At 40.7% G+C, this 25,038-nt stretch overlaps 1 protein-coding gene across 1 annotated transcript; it reads left to right on the top strand.

Annotated features, from left to right (window-relative positions):
- The first annotated feature begins 4,152 nt into the window (after positions 1 to 4,152).
- ptgir (prostaglandin I2 receptor) lies at positions 4,153 to 24,835 on the top strand. Its single transcript, XM_061073543.1, has 2 exons — positions 4,153 to 5,020; positions 24,551 to 24,835. The coding sequence occupies exons 1-2, from the start codon at positions 4,175 to 4,177 to the stop codon at positions 24,833 to 24,835; spliced, it is 1,131 nt and encodes a 376-aa protein (XP_060929526.1). The 5' UTR covers positions 4,153 to 4,174.
- The last annotated feature ends 203 nt before the right edge of the window (positions 24,836 to 25,038 follow it).

The following is a 25,038-nucleotide window of genomic DNA, read 5'->3' as shown; positions in this document are numbered from 1 at the left end:
TGTCTCAAAGTTCTTCAGGGTGGTTGAAAGTAAATTAGAGCATTGTTTGTCAGTGAGGAAGTGATGACTGCAGCGGTGGAGAGAGACTGAGGAGGTTGAAAAACAAACACCTGAATGTCTTTGTTTAACAATATCACTGCGGTCCATGTCAGCCCAGTGGCTGGTAGCCATGCACTACCAGCTGTGTACCTGCCTACATGCACATCAACACCTTCACTGACATTGTGTAAACTCCACCTAGAATTCAACAGTGATGCTACACTCATGCCAAAAGGTCATCTACAGGAACAACAAGAGGAAGTAGGTAAGAAGTTACTGAGAGCATCATATAGATGAGATGTATTTTCTGCAGCAGGTTGTATTCATGGCTATTTTCTTGGTTGTGAGGGTTTTATTAGTGTTGCATCTTAGTGCCATAGAAGTCTCTCCAAAATGCTATTTTCGAGAATTGAGACGTAATTGCTTGCACACATGACTGCTACGCATTCCCTGTGGTTGCTTGAGCCCAGGAGCAGGCACCGAATCAACATTTATGGGCTGTAGCTGTTGAAAAGAACACAATGTTACACGGGCAGATTTTGCACACACATTGGAGAAAATAGACCAAATCAGAAACACTAACTAAAAACCTCTGTGACTGTGTAACCGTGGTATTTAAAGGGGCAGTTCACTCAAAAAGTCCACAAAACTGTTTTGGAGTTTCAGGGGAAAACCTACCGCAGTAGATAATGAGTGAATTTTCATTTTGGGGTGAACTATCCCTTTAACATGCACAACACTGCCTCAAGATATCAGATATAATCGACACAAACCTAGAAATCAGCATCTTTTCTCTATCAATCAGATCCATTAAAACAACCAGTAACAACATCATCAGTGGTGTTGTAGAAGTCACCTCCTACATGGGCGGACAAACGAAGGATGGCCCCTTGAGGCCAAACGAATCGATTTGGAACCCAGGAAAGCACCAGGTCGTCCTGGCCTTGCGATGATGGAAACCACATTTAATCACTCAAAGTACTTTAGAACAGCTGTTTGTTGAAACTAATTTAGAGTGAAAATTACAGATGGCCAGGGATGATTGATTGCTTCGTTGTGTAAGAGTCACACATAGCACGTTTTTTTCCAACACTTCTTTTCAACCTCCTCCATTGACACAGGTTTTAATGCAGCTGCCGTCGAGCACACGGATCTGTTCTTTGTGGAAGTCGGATCTTATCAGTGGTTTCCTCTGTGCTGACGGGGTCTTCCTCCAGGATCTCTCCGGCTCGTTTGGATTCTGCAGCTTGTGTCATCACCGTGGCGTAAGAGAGGGGCCCCATGTCCTCGAGGACCTCACACCACATCACTGCATTAGGGCTGCTGTTGTTCATTGTCTCGGAATGTGCTGTTTCGCTATTATTACCTGGAGGAAAAATACCTCCAAAGTGTCCAGTATCTCCTACCTTGGGCCACAAACTTATCAATTACTGCTCAAATCTGTATCTGATTTCACTTTAGGTGCATGTCTTTCCTGCTATCTCTCCCCCTTTCATACTGCATCCCTGTCATATTCTTTAAGGTTTGATGCTAAAAAAGACAACAACAAAAAACAGTAAAATGCCAAAGCCAATGTTCACTTTGAATTACTGCTCTACCTTTGATCAGGCAAAGTCAAATTTAGAATCCAACAAATTGTTTTTGTAATGGATATTTTAAATTAAATATGTTGTTGAGTTATGTTTCTACGTATGAGGCAATATTGTATGAGCCCTTTCTTGAACATGTTTTCTCTGCCTCCACTTTTGTCAAATGTCCTTTAAACTGTTCAAATATTTGACAGCATTTTCAGTTTTCTTCTGAGCCCTGAGGGATAATTCAAAGCGCATTATCTGTTTCACACACGCACACACACACGCACACACACACACACAAACACACACACACTCACACACACACACACACACACACACACACACTGTACCCTACTATCCCCTCAGGTATTTCAGGAACAAAACAGAAAGTCAAAGGTCCAGAAATGAAGGAGGAAACCCAAAGCTCAAACAAGCAGGGAAAACACACTTTCATGAAATTAAGGTTCAGCCAAAGTGACCTGGATCTGGACAACATGTAAACGTGCTCAGAGGAAGAAGAGAAGCCAAACCAAATACTTACACAAAAGACTTAGATTTGGATAACATCTTTTTCTGAGCTCACACGAGGGACAAGCCAAAAGAAAACAAACCATGTCAGTGCAGCTATTGACATTTTCACCAATTTCATGGATCCTGATGAGAGAAATCCAGCTTGCTTAGGGGAGTGATATCCGTCAGTGTGTGTAATTTGGTGCAGCTTGATGCCTTGGCGGAGGTATTTATTTATAAAACTGAACACGTTTCTTTAAGGATCAACAGTCCAAGCCCACTGTTGGAAAGTTTGATTTTAAACAGTAAGCTGTAATTTATCACAATTTCATTAACACACATGGCAGCATACAAGCTAACTGATAAAATCAGAGTTTACAGTTGAGGAACAGTTTTTAATACAAATGAAAATATTTACTTGGACATAAAACATATATTTTCTTTATTTATCTTTATTTCAGACTCATGCATCCATATCACTACAAAAAGTCTGATAACTTACAGAACAATAACATAGAAAAACAATCTTCACACTTTAAAAATCCATTGAATGTAGATTCTAGACCTTTAAAGACACATTTTTATCAGAGTGCTTTCTCACGAAATTCACCTTCAACTTTTGTCATTCTTTTACTTATTTTTTAGTTTGGAAGTTTCCAAGTTACTGGGTTAGTTGTCCCAGAAAGGGGAAATTCTGTTTCATAGCACATTCACCCACACAAACCACGTCCAGTGAAACAGACACTTGAGCAAAACTCATTCTTGTTCTTAGTTTCTCTAAATGTTTCAAATTGTTTGCTTTCAATTTCACTATTATTATCATGATTATTATTATTATGATGATGATTGTTATTATTATTATTATTATTGGTATTATCATTAGTACTGTTTTGTTGTTTGTTCAAGTCCTTACTCAAATCAAAGTTTAGTATAATTCACTTTTAGTAAAGAAATGTGGTTTGAGTTTTTGTCTTGAAGAGAAAACTTTCTTGCGTGATGAGACATTTAAAACGAGCGTTGACATGCGGTTCTTTTTACCTCCGCAGATGATGTCAGAGTGTTTCTGTGCATCAGCTCAGTGGGTGGGACCTGAGAGAGAGAGAGGGAGAGAGAGAGAGAGAGAGAGAGAGAGAGAGAGAGAGAGAGAGAGAGAGAGAGAGAGAGAGAGAGAGGGAGGGGGAGAGAGGGAGAGAGAGAGAGAGAGTAAAACTGTCGGTCCTTCTGTCAGTGAGCTCACTACGCGTCTCAGCCGACACCACGTTACGCACAGACAGCGGCTCGTTCAAACTCCACTGTCCGAGAAACAGCCTGAGGAATCGACTCATATATTTACTCATCTTTTACAACCGAGGAGGAAGAAGTTTTGAAACAACAGCTGAGAAAAGTTGTAGTGTTGCTTCCCGACAGAGCCACTGAAAGGTGAGTGGTTGTTCCTCTGTTTATCTAATGCTGAGAGTTCCACTGTGTAAGAAGGTCAGAATCGCTTATTAATGACCAAGAATGTTTTTCATTGCTTATACTTATACATGCATACAAAAATGTGGTCAAAAAATGTAAAGATATATAATTAAATTGCAAAAAAGTAGAAGAACAAGCAAAAACCAAGAAGCAAGTACTACCAAATAATACAATCAAATCTATATAGTCTATAAAATGAAGGTAAAATGTATGAAAATTGTAACAGATTGTGCTGAAAATGTGTGTGAGAAGAAGCAGAACGTTTTCATCATTACAGAGACGATCTTCACCTTGGTGAAAAGAGGGAGAATGTTAGTGGTTCTGTACTCAGGGAAGGTAACCTGAGTACTCACTGGCTTTTTTCTCTTCTTATTGATTTCACAGACAGAGTTAAAGAGGGAAGAGGCAGAGAGAAACGGAGGAAGAAGAAACCATGTTTTAAGTCAATGCCTCATCATGGGTCTCACCATGCATCCCTACTCTCTGTGTTACCATATGATGGTATTAAGACGTCAGGATTCTCCTCTGCTGGCTGTGAGTTCTTTATTAATTCCACACTGAGCTGGCATCATTTCCTCTGCAGTTAGTTGGACATGAACAAAATCATGATTTCAAACGAGTCATGTCACAACACCACCTGCAATGACACTCTCACGGTGAACGGCGATGGCAAGCCAGTGGTGAGCATCCTCATGTTTCTGGCTGGCGTGGTGGGAAACCTCCTGGCTCTCTTCATCCTCTGCGTGCACCAGAGGGAGCATCGCTCTCGGTCGTCCATCTTCTGCATCCTGGTGACCGGCCTGGTTCTCACCGACCTGCTGGGTACCTGCCTCCTCAGCCCGCCTGTGTTCATCTGCTATGCCCGCAACTTGAAGCTGATCAGTCTGGGGGGCCAAGGCGTGTGCAACATCTTTGGCTTTGCCATGAGTTTCTTCGGCCTGGCGCCCACGCTCGTTCTGTGTGCCATGGCCGTGGAGCGCTGCCTGGCCATCAGCCACCCTTACTTCTACTCTGTGCACATTCGCCCCAGCTTTGCAAAATTCACTCTTGTCTTTATTTACCTCTTCTCGTTGGCCTTCTGCTTCCTGCCGTACACCGGCTACGGCAAATTCAGACAGTATTCTCCTGGGACGTGGTGCTTCATCGACATGGACGCCACAGATGACGACCAGGCCAACTTGTTGCTGGCCTTCTCTCTGTCCTACTCTTCCCTCATGGCACTGCTGATCTTTGCAGTGTTTGTGTGCAACGGGTCGGTGATCGTCAGCCTGTGCCGGATGCACCGGAGCCACAAGATGCGGCGTGGCTCACTGGGGTCGACGGGGAGGAGGAAGAGGCTGAGCCTGGCCTGGTTCGGACAGGGCGAGGAGGAAATGGACCATCTGGTGCTGCTGGCGCTCATGACCGTCATCTTTGTGGTCTGCTCGCTTCCGCTCACTGTAAGTTCACATTCGACCATCCCTCAGTGTGTGTGTCACTCTCCGTCACTTCATGTTTTTGGTTCACTTTCCAGCTTTTTCCAATGAATCAGAGTTGACACCCTAACGTGTCATTTAAGTTATTGAATCATGAACCAAACTTTCTCAGTGTATTTCCAAGAAGTTAAAACAAATGTGTGGTGAAGAAAAGGACAGTAAAGGAAAGTCTGGTGCAGGGAAGTTTACTGTTAGTATAGAGCAGAGTTTCCCGCATGTCCTTGGTTTATTTGCCATTAGAGACTCTCCTGATCTCCTGAGCATCTACACTAATAACATTTATTCCTTCCCCATATTCAGTAATTATTATGTACATAGAAACTCAGCGGGCTTATTGACCGTTAACGTTTTAGTTGCTGTGGTATTTCTGTCTTTGTGCCGTGTTGGAGTCAACCTAAGAGTAGTGTCAGCTTCACTAATAAAAGGTGTGTCTGAAAGTGCAGCCTTTGCCACACAAAGCATGCTGTCGCTGCAAATGTGTGTGTGTGCGTGCGTGTGTTGGACTTGTGTATGTGTAGCTCCGTATCTGTCCCTGTTTGAGGGGAGTGTACCAAACCTGACAACCCTGGAGGACTGGTCCAGCCCTGCCTCTCCCGCAGGGCATGAGCTGCTCCAACAAGGGTCCACGGTTAAACTGCCTCACATCTGTGCCCTGTAAGCATCAGCCAGAGGTCCAGAGGAAAGTCCGGTTTCTGGAAATAAGAACCATGTGGATGTGATAAGTGTGACTCATATTATAAAGGCACGACAGCTTTGATATATATTCATGTCTGGAGCTGCAGTGTTCTGAGGACCGGTACGGGAAACAGTAAAACGTCTACTCATTGCCTGCATCTGGATGAGCTGTGCTAACACTTGGCCTGAAGGTTTGAGTAATCGACGGTGCATGGCGATGGTATGTGCCCCGAGTTGTGGCTCAGAACAAGCTGGGGGATACACACGATGACGATACAGGCCTGTCATCACTCTGAGTAACACTTCAGGAAACTAAAACCCCAACTTCATAGCCTGGGTCTAAGCATTGCAGTTCACCACGGTAACCTCAGTGGTAACGTTATTTGTAAATAATGACTTGGCAAGTTTTTGTTTTGGAACTTCCCCTTTGCTCGCATGAGATAAACCTTTGCCCTGCAAATTGATTTAATCACTTTTACAACTCAAATTCATCAATATTCATCATTTAATTATCTCTACCAAATAATCTCGAGTTACATGTCTGATCTGATCATTTTGAATAATTCAAGGCCCTGGTATTGCGTAGTTAATGATTCATGAATCATCTCAGTGTGTGTGGGTGTGTTTGTGTGTGCGCGATTGTTTGCTCATGTGCATGTAGATGCTTGTGGTTGTAAGTGAGAGCGCTGTAGACGATGTGTGTGTGTGTGTGTGTGTGTGTGTGTGTGTGTGTGTGTGTGTGTGTGTGTGTGTGTGTGTGTGTGTGTGTGTGTGTGTGTGTGAGCGCATGTCTGCAGACCTCACATGGTTCCAGACAGATGTGGCCTCATGATTAACATCGCTCGTAATTTCCCTGAAGCTCAACAGATGTCGCTGGGGAACAAAATGCAGATTCTGTGCTTTACATTGGGAAAACAACGCAAAGCACATATTGTGTTGATACTTTCACTCCTCCACACACACAATGTACATGCAGCAATCACAGTCATAACGCCAACGCTCCTGCCTGTGTTTCCGGTTAGTTTTCATTTACTCGAAGCACTTTTCATGTAACTGAATCTACCTCAGAGATCGATGCTCTCGAGCGCTGAAGAAGGCGTTCTCGCCCTGAATTGAATGGCCTCCTTTTTTACTGTAAGTTTGTCAGAGAAGAAAAAGGAAACGATAGAATCAGAAAACATGCATTGCTCTCTGTGTTCTTTGCCTCACAGGCAGAAATAGTGTTCATCAGTTTGTGTCAGATATTTGCTACGTGGGTTTTTCATGGAAACCGATGAGCAGGAGGAGGTTTCTTTCGTGCGAGAATGGTGTCGTGGCGGTGCAGTCACACAAGTGTTTAAAGATTCTGGGGAGTTTTTTTCCTCCCCAAGTTGGTGTGTGAGTCTGAGTAGGGCTGATGTAATATTTCAGACAAATCCATTGGCTGTGAATGTTTGTCCGGTTGATTGTTACCTGAATCACACCTGCTTCCCAGGCTGTCACACCACAGCCTTGGCCTCAGATGATATATCGTCCATCACCTCCCATTGATTTACACCTCCAGCACAAAACTGTGCAAAAACAATGGACCGCCGAGACAGATAAGAATCCATTAGGCAGCAGAAGTTGGTGTGATGAATGATATCAGTGGAGCTGTTCTGTGAAAGAACGGTGATTTGATTGTTTGAGGTCTTACTCGGTTGGTTCTAGGACGAACTATTGACTACTTAGTGCCTTATGGAATATACACTTACTGCTTGTTAAACATAAATACCCGTCCAGCTGGAGGTTGGAGGTTAAATCCTTCTCCTGCAGTATAATCAATTTGAGGCGGAGCTACGTTAGTTAAGGGTATGCCACAGACTACAATAAAATTGACATACATAATATTAATCAGGAACAACACAGGTAAAGCTGAAACAGTCAAGCCGGGCTCAGATCAGGTTTTATCATGGACATAAGGAGAATCATCACAGATATTATCTATCGAGGCAGCCCAGGTGATTCTGTGGGCAGATCTGCTTGTGTACAAATAGACAGTTGGTTCAAAAGCAATTTCAAGATGTCACCCGACTCTGTCTTAACATGAGAAATCAATATTTAATAATTCGTTTAGGATCAGAGTTGATAATCATTAGACTTCTTATATATGTGTTGCTCACATTCTCATGTGAGTTTGTAGGGTCAGTATGTCCCAGGAGGTTTCCCCAGCTAAAGAGAAATCAGGCCTCCTTGGTTTGTCCTTTTTTCTTTTCTCTTTGTCTTGTCATGCTCAGTTTATAAATGGTCAAAGCTTTTGTCCAGTGGGAGACAGTAACGGACTAATAGCTTGTTTGTGACCAATATCCCTTCTCCCCGCTGTTCCAATGAGAACCACAGAAGCCGCCTGGAGCCTTGATGTTGTCGGTCAATATCTGGATCAATAAAGTGCTACACTCATCATTAGTTATTCAGCCGAATGTGAGCTGTTTTAGTGATAAAAGTCTCCATTCTTGTTCTTATTTATAGTTGTAGATCAGCAGAAAAAAGGTGTTAGATTGGCAGATTTGATTTTAAGTGACGTATAGGGACGTAAATCTGCAGCAGCACTGATACTTCAACTTGATAAATAACGTTTTTTATTAGATTAACTACCACACATTCAAGTACACAGGGTTAGATGAAAGGTTAGGGGAAATTCTTTTGGGGTTTATACATACGTAGTTGTGTCTATATTCAGTGATTCCCACCAAAACATCTCTCAGCATTTCTCCCTGTAGCCTGATGGACTTTGTATTTTCTTCTTCATGAAACATATGAGCAACCTTTGTTGTTCATGTCCATGTTTGCTTGCAGAGATGTTGAGATACAGGAATCAGAAAAGCCAACCGATACCATGTCTAAAAAGTATAAGAGTTTCCCCCAGATACAACCACAATATTCTTTTTCCTGCTTCCCCTATCCAAAACAAGTACTGTTTTTAGAGTCGCGAAGAAGAGGTGACACATTATAAAAGTTGTTTTTCAAAGGCACTGGTATCGGATCAGTGCAGGTATCTGTATCAGGAAGGGACAAAAGGTATTGGAACGTCTCCATTTGCTTGCAAGCTCTTCTTCTTTATGGCTTTGGGATGACCTGAAACTTTTGGGATGACCTTGTATCGTGTTACCATGTGCCTGTGAGAATCTGTGGACATCGTTGCGGCACAAGATGGTTGTGAAATGGATGAATGTCTTTGATATCAAGTCTGGACATCGTCATTCTCTCTGTCATGATTCCTTTCCACTTCGGCGACCAAATTAAAATCAAAATGCAAAGCAAAAAAAACAGACACTGTGATTTGGACAAAGATAAGTGGAAATATCACAGTACTTTCAGTAACTGCATGAGCAATCTGGACAACAAGAAAGAGCAAGTATCTGTGATTCATTTACAGGCACAGGGCATCGAGCCTCAGAGAAGTCACCGCAGCACTTCATCAATCCAGGCTGTCTGACAGACTGGGAATGAGGAAACCACACAGAAACAAAAACACATGGTATCAGAGCTGGAAGGAAAACATTCCTCTGTTTCTAAGATAAAGACATCGATTTTTCACCTGTTCATGTCTGAAGGAAGCAGCTAATAGGAGGACAAATCCTTCATGAGCTCCTGCCTTTAAACGACTAAATTATTAAAACAAATGGAGACGTTATTTCCCTGCAGGACTTTAACTGTTCAAATACAGCAAAATGAGAATAGTGCCAGAACAGCCGGGAGCTTTTGAAATCCCCGTCAAAGCACAGGCTTGAACACTAATAAGCAGAATAACTGAATAACAGATTTTTCATTCACTCTTCCCAAATTCAACTGGATCCAGATTCAAATCAGTGTGAACCAAAAGGGAGAATTCCCCAAATCCAGATGTTAGCAAGATAACTCTGTGCTGTAATCTGCGTTATCCCTGTCAGACAAGTGGGCCTGTGCAATGAAATATGGAAATGATGGTTGAATCCTGTCTGACAGCCGTTCATGTCCATGACCTTTGTATGAGAAGCGTCAGAGGCACCCTCACGTCATGGGAGTGGTACAGTTACAGATGTCAAGATCCACATCGTGTGACAGAGGCAAAATAATATGGCAGCTTTGTCTTCGGAACTGTTTTCGTGCCCCAGGTGTTGCTGGGAGATAGAAGTCGTTGACAGCTCCTCCCCGGCTACTATCATGAAAGATGATGCTCTGCAATCAGCAGCCGGCTTTGTGGGCCGAACAATGAGGGATTCCCTGTCTTAGATGGATGGACATTTAATCCTGCATCCAAAATATTCACAACACACATTTGTGTGTACATGCACACAATTACTCTTATTACAGGAGTCAAAGTTGCAGGCTGGTTAATCCTGCCCTTTAATATCCTGCTTTTCCATCCCGGGTGTGTTGTACTTTTGCACATCTGATTCGTCAAGGAAAAAGTGGGCAGGAAATGACAGAAGAGCCTCAAAGTAAGATATTTGCCCTTTTATTCGTGTCACTGTGTGTGTGTGTGTGTGGGGGGGGGGGGGTTGGGGGACTGGTAGAGAGACCACAATAATGGATGAGCAGCAGCTGCAGATTTGTAATCACAGAGGCACATAATGGTGAAAAGTGAGTTAAGACAGATGTGCAACACCGGAGGTCAATGCCCCATTATGTGTTTTTAGTTAGACAAATGAAAAGTCGATGACCCAGAAAATGAGTTTGCATGATTCCTGCGGCTCAGACAGATCAGACTCCATCATCAGCAGCTGCATGTCAAACTCAGTTTAACACCATCAGAGAAGAGTTTGATGTCGGTGTGGATCAATGGATTTTTATGGCTATTTGTGGGCAGCATAAAACCAAACTGTAAATACTAACATATCATCAAACCTGTTAGGAAGCGTTTCCTTTTTTATGTATCCATCTGATGTGGAGCAACACTAATGTTTGTTTTAAGTAGTTTTTCCTGCCCCCGGATGAATTTAAAGGAAATATCTTATTGTCTGTGTTATTGGTCTCTTCCAACTTCTGATGGTAATATCTGGCTGCCAGTGTGTCACTATGATCACCATGTTGCTTCTAAACGTCTTTTCCGGGCAGGTCCTTCAAAGGGAGTTTTCAAACCTCCATCTGACGTCGAGAAACATTCCTTTGAAGCTGTGTTTCTTTCTACTCCAACTTATGATGGAAAAATCAGGCTCCTTAGCGGCTAATGCTCCATGACATTCACTGATTTGTTCCTCCGCTCACCTGTCGTTTGGTGTCATGGGCGGTTAAGGCGGTTTTTAGATCTTTCCGGCTATGAGAGTAAAACAAGAGTAAAGCTGAGTGTTGAGTTTTAGATAATTAAATGTTCCTTTGGGCTGAAGCCATCTATTGTTAATGTAAAAATATTGATTTCCTCTGCTTTAAAAAATCAATCCCTAATGTTTAAAACCCCCTCCTCACCCGTGGTCTTGCTGTCGTATGTTTTGTTAACACTTGAGTGGCCATACCACGTCACAGCTTTACTGTAAACTTATTTCCCAACAATTGTGGATTGGAAATCAATAGAAACTCTGAACCACAGTCATCCACATCCTGTTTGTGTTTTTTTGTGTCTTGTTCTTTGTCCCTTGAATGTCCTTTCCCTGGCAGACAGCTCACCACATATTTCCCCTCGCTCTCCATATTGAAAACATTAGAATCTATTCAACCTTTTAAAATTCCAGGCACTTAATTGTGCAGATATTGATCAAATAGATGTTGATTTATATATATTGGTTGTAGTGTAACATTTTGATGGATCCATTGTGGTTATGAAGAATTATTTTAGTCAGTGTTGGAAGTTTTGCATGTTGTCTGCTTAAGTATTTCTTTGATGTGCAATCACAGTTTTGAACTGAAGCCCAGCGGTGTGGCCAACAGATGTGTCTTTTGCAACAGGAAACTTTCCCTTGACAGATTTCAGAAGTCAGCTTCACAATTTAAAGCAGGTTTGTGTTGATGTATGATCAAAAATACAAGTTAGTCAGATTACGTAAATCAATGACTTTTCTTTTCTTTGTCTGAGGGAAACCCCTGATTATTATTGAAATATTAACGAAAAAAAAACAAAACGATTTGTTTAGATAAGACACAGTTATGGTGAATTAACACTGAAATGTTTAAGGTGTGTGTGAAGCCAAAAAGGGCATTGTGTCAGTTTTTGCCGATGTCCTCAAAGCTTTTAGTTCCTGACAAACATCCATGTGACGTCAGAGCAGGAGATAATTAAAGTTACTATGGCAGCCGACAGTCCCACTATTCCCCGTAGGATCTTTGTAACAGCCCACGTCTAACAGATCAGGGTCATCGGTGAAATAATAAAATCTTATTGATCTTGGCAAATGGTATTAGTTCTGGTCCTATTCTTTCTTCCAGGAGATGAGGAACCATTAGCCCAGAGTAAATCTGTCCTCTCCGATCGATATCTGTCGCCCACTCATACGTTTATTTACTCAAGATGAAAGTGGAAACTGTCAGCAGCTGTGAGGCAGAAGGAGTTAATGTAGAGAGGCAGCCTTCCTTCAAATGCTTCTATTTGAAGTTCACTTTCTAAAGTATACGATTGACACAGGCTTTTTAAAATTAGAATGATTTTCGCTGGTCTTTTCAACACCACACTGCATTTTCACTTTAACCGGGTGTAAAGTTCATATCTTTACATTACATTACATTACATTTCATTTAGCTGACGCTTTTATCCAAAGCGACTTACAATAAGTGCATTCAACCCCGAGGGAACAAACCCAGAACAACAAGAATCAAGACAGTACAATTTCTTCGAAATAAATAAAGCAAAAGGCTATCTCACAGCTGAGATTGAAATCGATATGAACAATGAACGCTGGCCCTGTGATCTGCTGGCACCCTGCAAACTGCCTCTACCCTCATGTCGGCAGGGATTGGCTCCAGCTCCCCCCTTGACCCTCAAAGGAGAAACAGTGTGGATTATGGATACACCATTGAAACCATTAGCTGCTCTTTCTTATCATCTGCTGTCTCCTCCCCTTTACTCCTTGTATTTCTCTTGTGCATCAGTCATTAAAACATATTTATAATCTTTTCAAGCAAGGCCATGCTAAACTTATATTTCCAATGCTGCGTCTTGCTAATGGCACCGACTACCAGTAGATGTTGGCAGGTGAAAGCGGCCACCAGCGGACGTTAGTGACATGTCTTCAGTTTTGTGCCATGACTGCATACCGCTGCCTTTTCCTCTAAGTAGAACTCTATTAAGAGCAGTCCAGATTTATTTTCTTGTTTTTTTGCCAGTGGTTTTCAGATCCCTTTATTGTTCACAAACAATTGCGTGATATGAGCTCCACACCCAAGTGTAGAGTTTCTCAACCTAAGGGCTGGGACCCCTCGCAAAGTCACATGATATGTAGACTGATATATTTATGTTTGTTTGTTACCATGGTATTTAAGATGGATTTTTATGACAGGTTAAAAAAAAAAACAGGTCCTGCGTGGGCCACTGACACCGGCTTTATTATTGATGGTATCACGGCGTGAAGAGGATTTTAACAAGTAAGACGAAAATGAAATTTGAAACATTTAAATTCAAAACAATATCAAATCTATTTGTCAAAACCAGTTATTATTTATAATCTTCAACATTTTTAAGTCACCGAAGTAAAAAAAATGTAAAACTTACAACTCAAAGTAAAAGAAAAGCTAAAAGAAAGTATACATTAAAATGTGAAAGTGAAATTTAAGACACCAACAACAACAGCAATCTTGTCAATTGGCTGAGTAGAAAACAGGTCCCCAGGTGTTAGATTGATAAATGCATCTTCTGGGAAAATATAGATATAACAATAGGATTTTTGTTTTATTCTCCACTCGCCACCAGTCTCGGAAGATTTATGACCTAATAAAAGTTGGCAGGGACGCAGCGACGAAATACAACACCCTCACTTCAAACAAACCCTAAGTGAAGCAGAATGTGGTTCTAGTCTGTTGTTGTGCTGAGGGACCTGTGAGAGAGGGAAACGGCGGATAAAGAAATGAATGACTAAACTCTCACAGCCACCAAGAAGCCGAAGCCTATGTGAATCGACATGTGCTGAATGTGCGTTTTGGTTCATCACGGGAAGAAAACAACAGTGGAATAATCATCCGCCCTCATGATTCCATACAGAAAAAATTTAATCTTTCACAGTGGAATAGGATCCCAGGGGAGAAGAAGTGTGGATGTTTTCGGGGTTTTCAGTGAAGTCTCTTCCATGAAGTCGACTGCAGCTGGAATCAGAACTGTTATGAATCATAGTATTTGCCTGAAAAAACACAATAGGAGGGCCAGTTGTGCCGTGCCTGGGCCTGGTTGGGTGTTCACTGTTCTATCAAACCTAGAAAACAAATTTGTCCAAAACTGTTCCAGCTCATTACATGTGGCAGCACTTCCTGAATCATCGAGCTTTCCATTTCAATCAGGGATTCCTCCTGTGTGTTAATAACATCAACAAAAAAATTCAGCTTTTTGGGTTTAGTTATTTCCTTGGGATGGGGAATCATTAAATGCTCTTTGTTTTGTTTCCAACATGTTTTTTAGTTCCTGCTGTGAATCAGAACAGTCGTGCCTTCAGAGAGCAGCTGAACTCGAGTTTGCAGACAACAGGGACTAAACAAATTCAACAAGATAATTGCAGCCAGGCAGCGAGAGACGATTCTGTGGTGTAGGAATGGTTGGGATCCAGTGAACCCTCGCTTGTGTTTACTGGTGCACAGAGCCTGAAAATATGTGATGGGAATAAGTGCACCCCCTCCACATGCTCCCAGAGACTCCTTCATTGTCCTAAATATATCATCAGTCACATTGTTGTGCTGCCACATATGGATCAAACACAGATCTTTTGGTTTTGCTTAGTGATAATGATTTGCTTTGTTTAATGATGCACAAAACAATCTTTGTCTCTACATATTTTTTTATGTATGTGCAGCTCATATTGAATTGGTTATGGGGGGGGAATGCAAATGAAAGCATCTAACTGCTCCTTTAAGTTTCAGTGTTTATGAAACTTCAGAATAAACAGTAGAACTTTTTCTTTTTTTTTCTTTTAAATTGTACACTTACTCTACTTATATTAAAGGTTTACAGCAGTATGTATAATATTAGAAATCATCTTTATAATATAGGCATATCTGGTGATGTTATTTCTGACAGGTTACATGTTGAGTAGGATAAAGAAATAAAACACTCTAAAACTAAAACTATCAACTTTTTTAGAAAGCTGAGATTCACAGATTCCTAAGGGTTGAGTCTATTTAAAGTGTCAGTCGTATATAATGCTTTGTTTTGTACATAAAGCGGGAAAAAAACAATGTGCCAACTGCCTGTTGTGTTGATGATGTAACAGTCAGTCTGGGAAAGTCCTAAAACTGTAGGCGGGAAGTGCATGTTTGGACTTGTGAGTCGTTTCTGTGTCTAATGCAATGCTGATTGTTAAATCCTGCTCCAGTATGTGTTGTCTTAGCTTTGCTTAAATGTCAAAGAATATTATCTCAATCCTCCATCTAATCTTAATAGAAACAGGACATTTACACAACAGCAAACTGAACTACAACAGGTACTTCATTCAATCATTTTCAATGTGGTTTTATCTGTGATAATAAATGAATAAACCTTTATTTCTATATGTACATGGCCACTAAGTGCTTTTAGAGAACATGGGAACTAAGATAGAATATATAAAGATAAGATTTAAAAAGAATTATATCCACTACCAGTTCAAACTCAGGCATTTAAAAGCTTGTGTTTTAAGTGCTGGCAAACGGCTTTAGTTGACCTGTAGCCAGGGCCAAAGATGATTTATTTTAAGACATAAAAATCCAAAGCTGAATGAAGTCATTATGATATAAAAGCTTAAATCCACATTGTCTGCACATCGATGCCTTGTATGCCAGTGAGAAGTAAATGTAATCTGTTGATCATTTGTTAAAGTGATGAAATTACACACTGACGTAGCCTGAGGTGACGATCATCTTGTAATTTCTTCAGGTGTAATTTAAGCAGACTTTATTGGAGCAGTTGTAAATGTAGGGCCTCCCTGGCAACAGCGGTTAAGAGCAGAACCACAGTGAAATTGTCAGCCTTAACTTCTTACATTACTACTTGATGAAATGTGTTTTCACTCATAAGACTGCAGATTTTAGCTGTAAGTTCCTAAAGCACACCTCCAAACTGTGGGATTTGAAAATACAGGGTTAGGATTATGGTTTAGGGTTATAGGGCAAGGGTTAGTGTTAAGTATTAAGGGAAAATAAATAATTTGAGTATTTTTTCTTCAGTTTATAACAACAGTTCCTTGTTGAGAAATCGGATTTTCCATTAAAAAAAAAGCTTAGTAAATTGTCATATATGTTGTTCATATTGTGAATTTTTTTCTAGACAAGTGACAGGAGAGGGGCGTTTTAGGGGCCATTCAGATTGCAGCTGGGCCCAGTGCCCCCCTTCCCTGTCCCTGGAGCCACCCCTGCATTTTCTATGCAGTAAACAACTTGAATGGGCATTAAAGGTGCAGTGTTGGTGTTCTGATGAGTTTAAATTTAGGTTCAGAGAAATATAGAGATTATAAAGGAATTTATGAATCTGGTTATCTGACCCCTTGTATTGTTCTTCCTGCTGAAAATGTTATTCCATCCCCACAACTGGGTGATTACATTGTTGCCAAAACAGATTGGAATGATGGATAAACCCACAAAAATAGGATCCAGGTTTAAAAAGCAACAGAAGTGGATGCTGCTCATTGCCAATGAAAATAAAAGCTGCTATTCAGAATGTTCAGTTGTAGCTGAATTATCGCTATTTGAGACTAATTTGTGTGCACACGGCTGGGAATCATTAGAAAGTGGAATGTTGCAGCAACCGGGTGCCTCCCTGTGAGGGGATGCATTTCGCAAAATATAAGCAAGTATAAGTCAACAATAACTAAAATTCGATTTAAGATATGGAACATGAACATAGTTCACCAGCAGCAGCATCTGATACTCTCCGACGTTTATCTCTATCAAAGAGGAACATGTTGAGTGTGTGTGTTGCAACCTATATATACAGTCTATGGTTGCAACTGCTCTGAGGTTACTACCACTACCAAGATGTTCGTATAATGCATTGACACACATCTTATTTCAATAACCACCTTTTTAATCTTGATTTTATCTCAGCCTGATTTTGTCTCTTTCTTATTAATTTTTACTTCATCTTCTGTCTTTAACCGTGTTTTCTCTGAACTTGTTTCGCTTCCCTTTGCCATGACTGTGTTAAAAAGCGTGTTTGTCAGTTGCTTCCACTTCCTCTTCGCTGCTTCTTGTCTGAATGTTTTATCTTTTGTCAGCAGTTTTGTGTGTGTGTCTGTTTGTGTGTGTGTGTGTGTTCCTTTACTTATATCTTTATGAGGACCAATAGAATCAGAACATTTTTGTAAAGTGAGGATATTTTGACCGGTCATCAATTTTTCAATGAGCTGTTTGAGGGTTAAGACTTGGTTTTAGAGTTGGGGTTATAATTAGGTTTAGGTTGGGGTTAGGCATTCAGTTTGGATGGTTAAGGTTATGGTAAGGAGCTATTGAATGTATTGTGCCAATGAATGTCCTCAGTAAGATCAAAGTACAAACAAGAGCGTGTGTGTGTACATAGACACTTCCCTTGTCAGGACCACAATACCTCATTGGGACCAAATTCTGATCGTAATGAGGCAAAAAATAATTTCTGGGGTCCTTGTTAATGTTAGTAGTTAGATGTGAATAGTGGTTGGATTAAGGGTTAGGGTTGGACTTGAATTGGTCATGGTTAAGGTTTTGGTCAGGGTTAGGGTTAGGGTTAGGGTTGTGGACAGCATTATGGATGGAAGTAAATGCAAAGTCCTAATGAGGATGTTCACACCTTTGTGTCTGTAGCCGTTTTCGGACATGAAGTCCAGAAAATGTTTCCGGAGTTTGGCATTCACATAAAATGAACGCAGGAGGTGATTGTCCTGTCCGGGTTAGATGTGATCACAACAACAGAAAAATGTCGGCACATTCAAGCGAGGGGGGGTAGTCTAGGTACAGCATGCAGGAGAAGATGCTGTATGACTCATCTTTTTTCACCCTGAGAGTTTTGTATTCTTCCACTCACCACGTCTTGTGCTAAAAATGTCATCAACACACCCACTCGCTTGCTGTAATTCTCCAGGCATTTTCCTGCTGTATTCTCACATGAGATCACTCAAACGTTTTCTGGAAATTTGACTTGAGGGTCCCTTAGGAAAAAACTCCAGAGAATGTCCTGAGCAACAGATTTTTATAATTCTCACATATACTCTAGGCTGTCTGGATACTTTCAGGATGTCCGGACATAACCAAAACCCATGTCAGAAAGCAGAGTGTGTGTGTTATCTTATTGTCGCTTTACTTTCCGCATTGTTGACTGGTTGAGTGTCTGAGTCCGTTGTAGTTCAATGTGGAAAAAGCTGATAAAAGGTCTGATAATTGCAGAAGGTAACTCACCACAGCCTGACGGGCTTGTCAAAGTGGAGACTCGCTAATGGAGCACGTAAAGTAATTCTCTTAATGGAACTCGTCTACAGACTAACACAGTCAGACTTCACTGCCTCACGCTGCTCATTATCATTCGATGATTTCCTTTCTCCTGAGACAGAATACTTTAACTTTTACGTCTGTCTGTCTGAGGCGCATCCTAAATTGGAAGCTTTGTGCTGATGGTCAGGAACCTTGAGATGTGTTCTCTACAAAACAAAGATTAAAATGTTGCACCAGATGCACGATAATACTCTCGCCTTCACAGCACGCCCACCAATACTTCCTCTCTGTACCTTCTGCTCATAACTGCATATTGTATAGCAGGGAAATACCCCCTTCAGTGTGGAAACTGGTAATCTGTAGGTGTATTGCGCAAGTCACCACCCACATATTGTCAGGTCGGTCGGGAAGTATATCTTTGGCAGAGGTCAGTGTTGCTTCAGCCCGGGGATACAGATGTTTATTTGATTCACGGCCTGACAAAATGTGGAGGGGGGTTGTATTGAAGAAATTTCAACCTGCAGTCGATTGTGAGAAATGAAAGCTGTGACAACAAATCAACTATAATAAACTTATTGGACAGCTCCCAATCAAAGTGTCCAGCAGGAGCAACAAGCAAAACGTAATCAAAAGAATATATAATAATACACTTTTTTATTAAGCACTTTTAAAAACAGGGTTTACAAAGAGCTTTGACTGACCAGGCAGACAAAGGGAAATCAAAAATGCATTTGCACTAATAGAAGCAATAAGAGTTAAAAGCAGGAAGAAAACCGCATCACGTAAAAGCAGTAAATACAAAGAAAAAGAATAGGAACAATAAAAAAATAAAAATATGTCAATACTTAAAAGCAATTACAGAACAATCAATAACATCTTAAAGTCTGTTATAAACTGATCAGGAAGCCAGTGAAGCCATTGGGTAAAAGTAAAACTAGTAGAAAGCCGTACTGCCAAATGGTGAACTTGCTGGAGGCGAATGAGAGAAGGGAGGCAGAGATGAGTCTTGAGTGTATGAATGCTTGATTACATATTTCCAGGTCCGACTGTTTTCTTTACTAAAGGAAACGGGACTGGACAATTTTTGATCTGTGCTTTATATTGAAGAGGGTGATGTTTGTGTTTGGGGGACTGAACAATGTGATTTCTGATTTTAAGTTATTGAGCTGAAGAAAGATTTGTCCCATCCCCAGTTCACAGACAGACAATGTAAAGCTGCATCTAGGTCTTATGTGTATTATTTTTTTTTTTTTTTAGTTTTCTGTTGAACTATCTTGAAACCACATCCTCTGTCTGAGTTACAGTTTTCTTGAAGTAGGCGGTTTCCAGCCATGATTTGTTTCAGCTAATGTTGTTTCCAGAAGGTTATTCCAAGAAAAATAAATCTGCAAGTGACTCACTATTTTGTATAACACTCACCAACTGCGAGCCCATTAAGGAGCAAATGAACATATTGAGTGAGATGATAACTTTATGTATGTTCCTGAAAATTGTCTTTAATTCACCACATTCACACATTTTTTTCCGTTTTCTTTAACATTGCAAAATATGGCAGATGTATGCCCTCTACTGCTATTCTAGCTGTCAAGTTTAAAGTTGCTTTAACCAATATTTTATATTAACAATATAACATCTGACCAGACAGAGTTACCTCCTGCCTTTAAATTGAATTTCCTCGTAGCCTTTTGTTACCTCCGTCAGGGATGTTATGCTGTTTTTGCTGTTTTGAGCAGAGTTACACATGAACTACATAAAAGGATTTCCTTGAAACATGGTGGAAGAGCTGAGAAGGAATCCATGAACTTTTGCAGTTGATCTAATTAACTTTGCGATATATGTGGTTATTCTGCTTTAAACAAAACAATTCTCAAGAAATAAGGCAGAGATCCTTATGGAAATCGGTAATATCTATGAACAGGTGAAATGTGCAGATCTTGATATCGATTTGGATTATGTGATTTAAAGTAAGTCGTTCGGCATAAGGTGGCCATGATATCAGCCTTGTCTGAAGAATATGCCTTCAGCTCTACAGTTATATGAATCAGCTGCTTCAATATCTTTGTCCTGACAAGATTGAGTAAAGCTGATTCCACGTCTGTTGGATGTGTAGTCAAGCAGCTGTAATCAACTGATGTTAATATAATGTTTACAGCTCATTTCCGCTGCCTCCAATTTGCAAGAAGACTTAGTTGTTGCAGGTTTAGCAAACACGCATGAGATTGTAATCGATCTTCTCCTCTTCGGTGTCGGAAAGCCAGCAATTAAGGATATTTCTGAAAATGTTGAACTACTCCATTAAGTGTTGCGGAGCACTAAAGCGTCCGTCCGTCCCCCCCCCCCCCCCAGTCGTCTCTGAAAGACCAGTCATCTCTGCACTGGCTCCTCTCATCTCCCTGTAATGATCCTTCAGTGAAACAGGATCAGGAAGAAAGTGTTGGGAAGAGTCCTCCAGGACCGCAAGATGGAAAATAATGGGGCACAGCTCATATAGACATCCATTATGGTTTGCTTCCTGAAAGACGCAGCTTTCATTAGCCCCCAAATAGCCTCTGGTGTGTCACTGCCAGGAAGTAGGCGTCTACACCGGGCCAATGGGTTCAGGTGCGTAAAGACTCTCAGTCAGCAGGATGTTGAAGCACCCAGTTTGATTATATAGACCATAAGCAATCAGTCAATCAATGAGTTGATCTGTACAAAAATAATAATCTGGAGCTTTTTAATATATAATATATACAAATTCTAATAATAGTTTTAGACCAAAAATTTAAGATATTTTGCTTGTTTTGATGAATGTCCGGTTCCCTCTGATCAGATATTTCTCGTGTGGTTCTGTTTGCAGAGCACTGGATGTTGATGGATGAATGTTTATTTTTGCACATGTACGACGTGTATCTGTCTGTCAATGTGCTGTATGCATCTGTGTATACAATGCATGTGTGGGCACAAATGCTTTTGCTTGATTTATGTCCAACAGTAAACTCCTCCAAAGCTTTTATAAATTATTTATCCCTGCGATCTGATATATTAACAGGCTCCTGTTTAAGCAGAGCCTGACATCTCATCAGTTTTCTCTCTGTGGCCCGCGGTGCTTGGAGAGGACAGCTGGTGATTTGTGTCCCTGTGCTGCAGGGCTGGAAGTCTGCTGAGAGGACCATAAGAGGCAGGGTGGCATACGGGAACAGAAGCCGCAGTGAGGGCGGTAATGTGGAGTGAGACAACAGGGATGAGGATGATGACAGAGTGTATGGGAATGCACATCTGTTTGAAATGTCGCCGGAGCAGCTGCATGATGAATAAAGTGTAAAATAACTGTCTGTTGAGCATCAGAGACATTTGTTATATTGTGTTTGTCAATGTGTTTTATGCCAGTAAGGCCTAAATTCCATGTTTATCTTAGGTATTGATTCACTTAACAACTTCTCAGCATACGGCTGTTGTTTTTATCACAGTGACGACAGTTAGAGGTGTTTTGACTGTGATTCTTGTCATTAATTAATCATCTGTCGTTTTCAAAGCTTTTAAAACATTTATTGGATCCACTGCCTCTCCATTGCACTGATATCATGCAGCACGTTACACCAGCTTGGTAATCTCCAACTTAACCAGAAATAGTATGAAGATTTGTGCATGGCTGAGTAACATTATAACTAGAGACACAGGATTATGGGCTTTTGGGGAGCGATCCCCATAGTGATGTTTGGTAGTAAAAATTTCCGAAGTATCATATGAAAAAAATAGATTTCTAAGATTTCGTCAATAAAACGTTTATAGGAATAAGAAATGTAACGTTTTGAATGATATTTTACTATAAAACTATAACAAAAATTAGTTTGGCCAATATTATCAGTCAAGCTCTACAGTGTTAAGATGTTTTACCCCATGTATGAAACTGTATAGAACTGTAATCTTTGAAAGTTATGTTAAAGCCAGTTTTGTTAAAGCGACTTTGTGTTTACATGGGCTAGTACGTTCACGTGGATGCCACCTAAAGTCGGAATAAGAGAGTTGATTAACGTTTTTGTGAGCTAGTTGTTGATTTGCAGACGTCAACACATATTATTTTACGATCAGTTCCAAACTGTAGCTTTTTTCACTTGCAAACATTATATCAATGTGCCAAAGACCACTTGTTGGCCAATTAATTATTATCTATATAACTTTCACACCTTATCCTTTTGCTCTTCGTTTTAATGCATATATTTAAATATTTAAATGCTTTAAATTCAGAAAATGGGACTTAGAGCTTGTGAATGCACAGCGTTTCATGATGTTTCCCAGCAACAGATGTAATCTTTACCAACTCAAATGTTCAACGTTTCTAATCTAGTTGCCAGGAACTAAGCCTACAAACTTTATTCTGGATTAATGGATTGAAGGTGTCATAACTTGAGCATTAGCTGGTTTAGCTTTATGCTAGACATTATGCAGACCAGAACGGTGTCAGATTAGGGAAATTTGAAAGAGTTCGCTTGAGGCCAAGTTGTGAAACGATTTTTGCAATTGCTGTCACAATCAAGTGTTTTAAAATGGAAGCATGTCATCCTGTAAAAGGAAAATAGAACTGCCTCCGATGCCTGTAAATATATTCTGACAGTGTGTGTGTATATGAGCAGTATAGTAAACCGCAAATGCTTTAACATTGACTCTTCAAGTATTATCTTACGTGAAGTCTGTGAAAATCCAACAGTGATTCAAGCAACATCTGTTGTGCAATTCAAGAAAATTCACAACCACAAGGAACATGAGAACTTCCTAAAAAAGTTGTTGTTTTGTTCCACTTTGCACTCTAACCATTTCTGACACGCCTTGCATGACAACTCTCTTCCAAGGTTTTGGAAGATTAGCATGAGCTCAACATCTTGGAAGCATCACAGGATATTTGTTGTTAGGTGTTGGGGTGTCGGCTTCTCATACATCCAGCACCATCCAACTCTCTATCTTTCTCCTGGCTGAGTCGGTCGATTGATATCGGAGTGGCCACATCTGTATGAGTTTAGTGAGTTAACGAGCATGGAGAGGACATAGCCTTGCATCTGATACCTCTGGTAGTCTGGTTTGGGTTGGCTCTGGACTTGGCCCCCCCTCTCACTATCTCTCCAGCCTATTAGTTTTCATCCCTGGGCTTAGCAACAGGGAAACATTTACACCGATGCACAAAAGCACTCAATCAGCATGAGCCATTATTTAGGTCACTGTATGTTGGATATTCCATGAAGGAAATTGAGAATTGTTGATAGAGAAGATGAGCGAGGCGACAACATTGCTTTCTGGGCCAGCTGCGGCTTCTTTGTCCGCCCAGGATGAATTTGCAGTCAACTGCCGCAGTCTGCAGTCTGTCGTACCTTAAAGGTCAACACAAAAATAGAAGTTGTGGTTTTGTCGTGTGGTGTCAACTGCATCTTTTCTCAGGACATTTTGTTGATCTGGAAACTAAAGGTGTATCACTGATATACAGAGAATGGTGTTGACATTTAGTTAATCTTATTACAAGATGACACTGACACTTGGCAAACAGTCACATGTTCTTGTCTTGTCTTAGGAAAATAAGGTGCTGACAACTCCATCATGTTCTCCTGTTTTAAATCCTGCAGACTCAATGTGTAATCCTGGTTGAAGTTTATTCTGCAGTTTGATCTGTAAAATTATCAAAGTAATAGTAGATAGTCTTTATTTTGAGTCAATTTACTTGAGGCCAAAGAAATATCGTTGATTTGCTTATTTAGTCTAATAAATAGTCCAAATGTGAAGTTAAATTTGTATGTAAAATCATTCACGTTGTACTGTACAGTGACTATTAGTAATTACAGTGATGGCACTGTATAACAAAAGCAAATAAATATCATCTGCTGCATTGTTAACTCACTAACCGGTATTACCATCATTTGTAGTTTCCTTGATACAGATGAGAGATCATGTTCTATTTGCATCTTTACTGAAATGAGCTCTGTGCTTTACTGCATTAATCATTTGTGTGATTATGATGGATGTTCTATCCAAGCTTATTTTAAGGACAATATTAACCAGTAGCCAAAAGACAGATTTAAACAGCCACCTGTATGCAGTTTAAGAGACAAGTTAAAGAGTCAATCTCCAGCTGCAGCTTGATTTTCATCACTTCCACTTCTCTTATTTGGCAGTGGGCGGCTAGTGACTAATAAATGAAATAAATGAGATAATAACCTGAAATACAGTATTAAAAGAGAGCAGGGTTGAAAATTGAAGGCTCCATGCTTACAAATTACAACGTTGGGCACAACTCCCTAGGTTATTCTTCTCTTCATATTTGTAAAGACTAATCTAGACCTTCTCTTTCTTCAGATCGCAGGCTTCATCAACGCCATTCACCCGTTTTCCAGCGACGCGGAGAACCTCACGGCCTTCCGCTTCTACGCCCTCAACCCCATCGTGGATCCATGGGTCTTCATCATCTGCCGCAAGTCTGTGTTTCGCCACCTTAGTTCACTGCTGAGCTGCTGCTTCAGCAAAGGAGCCGTGAAGACAACCACACACTGTGCTCTGTCCTTACCCCTTGACAATCACATGCATCACAACCCCCCAGATGTGACAGTTTCACAGTCCGTGTACTCCAGTTTACCTCTGTGACCGAAATCCTTGGCTGGGGGGTGGGGGGGGACTTTCAAATCCGAAACACATCGGGGACAATTCGTGAAATTACATTTTCACAAGGAAGTTCACAGCCGTTACACTTTCTCCATGAACCAACATTGGAGAAAATATTGCACAAGGTCTTAGATATTCCTCGGACAGTTGTTCCATTAAACAAACAGCACTGTAACTTATCACTA

Source organism: Limanda limanda, chromosome 6, assembly GCF_963576545.1.
Source record: "Limanda limanda chromosome 6, fLimLim1.1, whole genome shotgun sequence".
Classification (NCBI taxonomy): domain Eukaryota; kingdom Metazoa; phylum Chordata; class Actinopteri; order Pleuronectiformes; family Pleuronectidae; genus Limanda; species Limanda limanda.
This window is presented reverse-complemented; position numbering and strand designations above follow the sequence as displayed.

Bases quoted from the DNA above. Each gene is read 5' to 3' on its own strand.
- ptgir (XM_061073543.1), top strand. From the start codon at position 4,175: ATGAACAAAATCATGATTTCAAACGAGTCATGTCACAACACCACCTGC. The intron at 5,021-24,550 runs GTAAGTTCACAT...CTCTTTCTTCAG, and splicing joins TCTGCTCGCTTCCGCTCACT to ATCGCAGGCTTCATCAACGC.